This window comes from Kryptolebias marmoratus, linkage group LG4 (assembly GCF_001649575.2).
Source record: "Kryptolebias marmoratus isolate JLee-2015 linkage group LG4, ASM164957v2, whole genome shotgun sequence".
Classification (NCBI taxonomy): domain Eukaryota; kingdom Metazoa; phylum Chordata; class Actinopteri; order Cyprinodontiformes; family Rivulidae; genus Kryptolebias; species Kryptolebias marmoratus.
In genome coordinates, this window is record NC_051433.1 from 26,621,324 (window position 1) to 26,629,878 (window position 8,555).

The window sequence follows — 8,555 nt, forward strand, 5'->3', positions numbered from 1 at the left end:
AAATATATAAGGAACCTCCACGTCGGTAGGTACACAGTCTTCCACTCCTGCCAGGAATCCACTGTATATCCAGCGAGACATATCCCGAGACTGGACTCTCCTTCACCCAGTCGAGAAAATTGTATCAATTGCATTGAGAAACCAGCTGATCAGATCCATATTCCTTAAATTTTTGGAAAATATGTAAAAAGAGGCTTTGAAAAAGAAAGCAGGGCAGAGAGAGAGAGGGGGGGAGGGGGGGCGTTCAGGAGACAGAGAGAAAAGAAACACGTCCGCCTTCCACCAGGAGCAGGAAAAATAAAAAAAGTGACAGACCAACACAAAGTAGAACATAATTGTTATGTGAAGTGTTTTTTAAAGGTAAAATTCTGAATAGTGTGAAGTGCATTTGTCAGGCAAACAAAGATCCTAAGAACTCTGAGTTGAGAGGAGTGTGAGATTAATCTACATATGAATTTACCTGCATAAACTGAGCATCTCATGCAGTTTAAAAGTTAATATTATTGCAAAACATCTTGCCAGTATTTTTGCTTTTCTTGTAGGAAATGCACCACAGAGAACACAACAGATTTTGCAAACAAAGTTCAACATTTGAAGCTATCTCCAGAAGAAACCCTTGTATCATTTAATGCCAATACACTTTTCACTTGTGTACCCACATCAGAAGCAGTGGAAACCATCAGAAAACAACTTCAACAAGATAATGCCCTAAACTACAAGACCAATTTCACCCTGAACCAGATCTGTACACTATTGATTATTAAATTATTATTTATAAATTATTATTGTCTTTCCGACACATATTTGAAATACGATTTTACAGACAGAAGCATGGTTGTGCCATGGGATCTCCAGTGTCATTGATTGTGGCCAATCATGGAGGAAGTGGAACAGAGAGCCCTGAACTCCTATAAGAAACAACAGCAACCCACTGCTGCTACTTCCTTAGTTTGGGTTTTGACACAGGAATCCTGTGTCAAAACCCAAATTAAGGAGGTAGAAGCATTCATCAGACATGTCAACTCTGTCAACAACAAGAAGTTCACAAAAAAAAAGGGAAAATGAACAGACGCATATCCAAAAAGCTCTTCAAACGTGGATATCCAAACTGGGCTTGCGTCAAGTCAGAGAGGAAATCTAGAAAACACCCCACTGAACAGAACAAGGAGGAAAAGTTGAAAAAGGCAGACTTGTACCATAATAAAAGGCTAAAAAGTATTGTGAATAAAAACTGAATCACATCATTATTAAAGGCTGAATTGTTAGGTATCAGTTTTTGTTACTCAAGTATTTTTAAACAATCAAATCATTTGCAGCATATCAAGATATGTATTGCATTGGCAACTGACAAGAGATGCACAACCCTACTAAACACACATCAATACCTGCATCGCCACAGAGGTGGGATTACTGATCAAGAACAGGTTGAAGAGAGTATTGGCTGGAGATCAAACAGCACCTAGTCCCAAACTTTCCTGTGTTTTGGAAAATCATAGTGTTTATCTTTCACCAGATGAATTATTTATTCATTATTTCACAACCATAGTCTCTGTGACTTCCATAAAAGCCTGCTTTGTTTATTTAGCATTTTGAGCTTTCTTTGTGTCTTTCTGTGGCAATCTGCCATTTGTTACCTGTTCAGCTCCCTCGATTCTTCTCATTGGTTGAGTCACTAATTACGCACAGTTGCAGCAGGTCTTCATCAACAGGCTCCAGGGTTCTTAAGGCAGTCGCAGGGAGCAGCTTGTCACTGAAGCATTGTTTGCTACTGGGTAAACAGTCTCAGCCAGAAACCAAGATTTTGTATTCCTGAAAGTTACTTACCTCTGCTTGTCCTCTGTGTACCACCAGTATCCTGTCTCTGCTCACCACGCACCTGCCAATGAACAACCTACCTGGAAACTCCTGCTGCGACAAGTCTGGCCTGGTGTCCTGAAAACCTGATGTTCCTGATCTCACATGCTGGATCTTCTTCAGAGCCTGTCTGCCTCCAACGTACCTACCGACTGCACCATGTAAATACTCACCGACTGGAGTGGCTACCACGACGGACCACCACCTGGAAACCACTTACCTGCACTTCCGAACCTCGAGCCTGCACCCTATCACCTTCCATAAGCCTCCATCATAACATCCTTAACAAAGTCAACCACCCACCCGCAAACCTTCCAAGAGACTAACCTGAAACTTATCATCTTTCTGATCCTGCTCCCTTCCCCCTACCTGATCCTGAATAAACCACTTACCTTAAAACAGTCTATTGTGTTTGTCCGTCATCTGGTTACTCACGTTTGGCAATACTCTGAAATTGTGTCACTTTCCTTTACAACAAAGTAAAAACCCGAGAGAAGAGTGACACTGAACTCTATATCACATGACCTACAGCTTTACATCAGCTGATGCTGTGGAACCAGTAGCAAAGATGTGTCAGGGGATGTTAGTTGCATTCACTGTGTTGGATTAAATCTTTTCTAGGCTGGCGCACACTGTTGTTATCGCCCCATGAAAGGCAGGTGATGTAGTTGCTTGTGTTTACGTGTATCTGCTTGTTTGTCTGTCCGCTTTATTTTTTTTAAATATCTCCTGAACCAGTGGATCAATTTTAATGAAACTCCCAGAAAGTAATTACTGAATGTACATCAACAGCTGATTAACTTTTGGAGTCAACCCAATTCAAGATGGCCACAATAGCTAACCAACTATACTGATTATAGATCAAGTAATATTAGAGATATTGAGATAGAATTGAGTGTGGTAGTGGCTGACAGTCATCTTCAGCACATACTATGAGTGCTAACACATCTCATAAGATCTAGCAACATTGCATAACATCACTTCTCATCATAAAATTATCTCAGCCTAAAACTTGATTTAAAGGCAGCGGGCGACATGCATTTCTTCAAGGAAAGCTAGGCTATTAAAAGAAATGAAGCTGTTATTCCTGCATTTGATCAGCTCAGTCCCAGATTCTCACACACAGAACTGAACATTCTCTTGTGTGCTATTTATGATTTGTGACCATACTAAAATGTCTAAATTAACTAGAATAATAAATCTGTCCTCACGTTTTTTCAAAAAAACAAACAAAACAAACTCATTTGAATTAAAAGACTACTAACTACTGTCTCCCAACTGCAGACATGTATAAGACAAATAAACCAATCATCCATTAAAAAAACAGGATTCACAATGTACATATTTGTTGAGCTGGCTTCCTGCTGTTTGAAAAAAAAATGTTTTGACCTTTTTTTTAATATCAGACAGTCTCTATAATGACTGGATTTGACAGATATGCAATTAATAGGTCTGGAAAACCAGTAGATGTCATACTAAAACATTAATGGTAAAATCCCTCTGGGCTGCAAACAAATTTAAAACATTTTTTTTCTAATTTAGACACCCAGTTTGGAAACAAGATGGCAACTCAGAGTTGCAAGAAAATGGGTGAATTTCTGACATAAGGAGAACTCCTGTGCAGGCATCAAAATACAGCTCTAGATTTACAAAAACTAAACTGAGACCCAAGTTGTTGCCCCCAACATATTTGCAACTATTTTCAGAAAAAAACTTGTAGCACACTTAACTTCAACATGTACAAAATTCAAATAATAAGACTGTGGCCCCTGCAAACTCATGAATGCTGTTTGCTAGCTAGTCTCCAACAGTAGCAGCCCAGTGAGATAATGGCTTTATATGTCAATTCAGGACAAATTGCTAAAAAAGGACTAACTTGAGCCCTTTCAGTGAGATCCTACATTTACTGTAGGGTGATTAAAAACTGCTACACAAACATACCTTGCGTCCCACTTCATTGTTGTGTAAATTCATGAGCGTCCTGGCATTCTGCTTGATCTCCCGTGCATCAATAAAGGCCTTAGAAAACTCCAGGCCGTAGTGGATGTCTGCGGAACAGCCACCCCACCTCCAGCCCTCCTCTTGGTTGTAGAAACCCTGCTTCTCCTTGTCACAGCTGCAGCTGGTGAGGCTACCCTGGGTGCAGGCCGTTGTGACTGCATGAGTGACACCAGCAGCTATGATAGCGTAGGTGAAGGCAGCCTCCTTACTGCCTGTGACACACATAAAAAAAACATTTTTTAGTAACAATTTCACACAAATTCACTCGTTCAGGCACTGTCAAGCCTCCTTTCATACCTGGCGTAGCTGTTTTAGACCAAATCATGAGAAGTGTGAGCTAAGCCGAGTCCAATTCATTAATCAAGCTCTCTTTAAGAAGATAAACTTCATGATGAAGCTCTGAATCATGTAAAAAGGGTAATGGAGCCTTTGAGCATAAAATAAAGGAATGTATTTGTAGAAGCACAGCTGTATTTAAACTAACTTGTGATTAAATTTGTTGTTGACTGTTTCATTAAACACGTCATTCAGTTCCTAAGTGGTGAACATGGATTGTTTTTACTCAAAAAGAGGGAGACTAAAGGAAGTTTTGCTTGACTTCTGGCCTTTTCCCCAGCAGCCGTCATGCTGGCATCCAGTGATTCGAGGTGAATCTGAGAGGCATGCACAGCCTCCCTACATGGAGATATTTCCACCTCATAAATCTGAGCGTTCAGCCCAACTGCACTTCTTTTTTATTCATTAAAACAGAGATAACCCCTGCTGGAGAACACATGGAAAGCATCAAGAAATGGTTAATAAATATGAGGAAAGTGTGATCACAAATCTGTGATGCTCTCTTTGTTTTTTTGTTTTTTTTATTAAATAATTACTTCAAAGTAGACACAACATCACACAGCTATGTAACTTTCTAAATATTATATAGAAATATGTTTTATCTTCACTTTACATCTGAAAAGAAGCTAGTTCACAGAGCTAAGTTGATGAGTAAGGATGGCTGCCAATAACAACCCCAAACTGATATATTCTGTCAGACATCATTGTTCCAGTCCAATGAAACAAAACAATAGATCTTGACTGCACAGGGCAGCTAGACCTTAGCAGCACTCAGTCAAGAGCAAAGCCTCAATTTTCATCTAAATTTGGGTCAAATTCGCACGCTGCAAAGGCAGAAATGTTTGCCAGTAGCTGACCTAAACCTGACGACAGACAGAAAAATTCTCCTTCTTGCAGCACTGGAATAAAGTCTTTGGAAAATATAAGGCATCTTTTGCAAAAGCTTAAGAAACTAGAGGTCAATTTGTAAACCTAGAACAAAGTGCATGTTTGAACTTGATGGCTTTAGGGAGGGGAGGCAGTATTTTATGCATATTCATGGAGGTGATTTGGCTGACAGTGGATAAATGTAGGTCTGTATGCCTTCCAACTGGTGTTCACGCGCATCATATCAAACTGATTAAAACTAACTGTTGTGGGTGGCAGAGTCATTCAAGGTGCTTTTATAGCTCATGTCATGCAGCACTGCTGTAATCAAGGCTCAGGTAGGATGTGAGATGTAATCCTTAAAGTGTAAAATGACACCCAGTCACTTTGTCTGTGCTCCAAGATGACAGGGACGAAAGCTACAGGAAGAAGAAGTAATATTTCCACTGTTCTGACTCTGAGCATAGCCTCCAGTCCTCCCTCTTTTAACTCAACACCCCTGAAAAAAATAAAGCATCACAATTTTGTGAAGTAGCCTAATTTTTAAACCTTAGATTTACTAAAGTTGTTTTTAGAGATAAAACAAAAGACGGTAGGCACAAAGGAACCACAAACCAGTAAACTCTGAATGCTTGCAAACTGAAATTCAACGTAAAAAAGTTGTAAATCCAAATATGCTTCTATGAGTTTGAAACCAGCTTTAATTTTGAAAGCAACCATGATGGTCCTTTGTTTTGTTTTGTTAGTGCAGGATGTGCAGGTACACGGAGTTCAAAGATGCTACTCCAAGAAATGTCAGCTTACCCTAAAACGTAAGATTGATAAAGAATGTAGAGTTTTTAACAGGACAGGAACGTTTCAGTATTTATTTACTGAAGTCTAAGGTGAAGTGTGGTGTTTAGTTTTGTTAAGAAATGTTTGTGTTTACTTTTCCTGCCTTTGTCTAAATATCAGACTGTAGTTTTACCAAAAGCAAGTTGACTTTATCCAGTCGAATTCAATGGGCAGCTCCTCTCTGTCTTTACAGCAGCTCTGTCTCATGTTAAAAGTATTTGTTAAACGATCGAGGAACAGAGTAGAGATGTGCACGTGCTCTCAAACACATATACTGTACCTCCTGCTTTCTAGGGTTATATCAACGCTAGTTTATAGTGACAGTTTTTAATAAATTGACAAGTCTTACTGTTTACAGTTAAAGGATTAATTTGACTTTATTTAAAAAATGAGAAGGCTTTAGTGATTTGGAGATCAAAAAGGAAATTGATTTTCATTCATTAAAAAAAACATTTAATAATCCCTTAAAAAGTCAAGAGCTGAAAATAATCCCACATTAACTTTGACAGTCGATAGTTTTGTGTGTATGTATGCATGCATGTGCATGTGTGAGAGGTAAAGAGTACTAAAATAATGTACTCAAAGTAAAAGTATTAAGTAAGTCACTAAAAAATTTACTTTGAGTAAGTTAGTTAGTTACTTTCTTACAGCAGGAAAGCGTCTCTCCTGTGGTGCGCAAAGGATGATTTGTTTTCTCAAACAAGCTCTTAAACTAAATAAAAAGCTTCATAATTTAATATGCAGGTACTAAAATAAAAGCAAAACATGTCCACACATAATATTTAAAACACTTAAATTTTCATTTCAGTACAAACCATATCATAGTGCTCAACTTGTTAAATAACAAAACATATTGAACAAACACACAGAGCAGCTGGTAGAAAAACTCTTAAATAAGCTGCTCTGCTCTGGATTTTGATTACAGTTCATTTGAGTGGCTACAGTGAGACAGTTCTTGTTCACAGAGATATGAGTATATAAACATGACTTTTAAAACAGTAGAAGGTATGACTATAAGTCAGTCCTCTACTAAAAAGAAGTTGTTTTTTTTTTATTAATTTTCTGAGGTTCTGATGCTGGTCAGTGGGTTATCAGAGGGCTGGACTATGAAGTGAGGTTAACAGTTTGGCTGCTATGAAGAGCTGAAAGTCTGAGTTTTCAGAATCACAGAGGAGAATTTCTTTGAGACTGTTAGATCACCATGGTAACAGAGACTGAACATAACTGACAAGTTTCAGCTTAAACTGTCAGTAAAAATCTCTGTCTGTACTCTGATTCTTCTCTTGATGAGATCCCAAATACAAAAATCAGACTGACATGATATTTATATATCATCATAGTTATATCTGCTGCTGCAAGATTTTATCAGATTATCAAAGAGCACAAATTTAAAAGTTAGTCCATCATCTTAAAGTCCACCACATTTAGACGCTGATCAAACATTGATGTTTTCATTTTCAAATTTAACCACAACATGATATTAATTCAGGGATCTATTTACATTTTATAATGTAATAATCTAATAAATATAGCTCATGGATTCTAAGTTTAAGTTAAATAATTCCATTTGACCAGAACTCATTTTTCTGGTTTAAATTTAGACACCCGGTTTGGGGCCAAGTGAGCTCTATGTCCTTGAGTAGAGTTGTTTCTTTTTTAACAAAGTCTCTTAATTGGCAAAAACGGAAAAGATTATTTTTCTTTATTTCAAAGGTTTCCACAACTTGATTAAAGGACACGAGGACCCCCTCTTTAAAAAGGCAGCCTAAATAAGAAATACCCTTAGTCACCCATTCTTCAAAACCTGCATCTAACATACCTGGGACAAAGTCAGGGTTCTGGACAAAAGGTGTAAATGGAGACGTCTTCCCAGTTCTTCCTTCAATAAGTTGAACCGCTCTCCAGGCCCTGATTGTACTCACAGTGATTGGATTGTTGCAGCATTTATTTATTGTTTTCATATTTTTAAGAAAAAGCAAACTTTTAAGAGGGTAGTCACATAACGAGACTTCTATATCCAGCCACGTTGCGGATGGATCTCCAGATATCCATGCTCTGGTGTATAATATAAGAGAACTCAACTGATATTTTTTTAGGTCCGGGAGGTCTAAGCCTCCCATCTCTTTTGGTAGCTGTAGTGTTAGCATTTTTAGAGATACCCTTCCTTTGCTCCTGATAAAGGAACTAAACCAACTCTTTAATTTTTGGATCCACCTCTGAGTAAGCAAGTTGGGGATCATCCTAATTGGGTAGAGCAGGCGAGGGAGAATGTTCAACTTAAAAAGTGAAATTCTACCCAGCCAAGATATGGGGAGACGATTCCAATGCTCAAGGTCTAACTTAATTTTTTCAAGTAATGGGACAAAGTTTGCTCTGAAAACATCTGAGCAAAGACTGGTGTAATAAATATACCGAGATATTTAAATCCTGCAGGGGATCATTTAAAAGAAGAATCAGGGATATAAAGTTGTCTACCCAAGGGCATGTCCTCTGATTTAGAGAAGTTTATTTTGTATCCACAAATTGAGCTGAACTGGTTGATGATTGAGATGACTCTGCCTACTGAAGTGGCAGGCCTAGAGAGAAACAACAAGACATCATCGGCATAAAAATAAATTTTATGGGGCCCCTTATCAGTGTTAATTTCAAATACGGCGGGGTCA

The 8,555-nt window shown here is 38.3% G+C and overlaps 1 protein-coding gene across 1 annotated transcript in view; it reads right to left on the bottom strand.

The window, feature by feature from the left end:
- Window positions 1-4,067, bottom strand: part of LOC108249723 (protein Wnt-7a) — a gene marked incomplete at its 5' end in the record, with an annotated part of 7,296 nt that extends 3,229 nt beyond the window's left edge. The window contains 1 exon segment of the mRNA XM_025002268.2: window positions 3,796-4,067. Within this exon segment, the coding sequence (XP_024858036.1) occupies window positions 3,796-4,067 (272 nt within the window).
- Window positions 4,068-8,555: the final 4,488 nt, after the last annotated feature.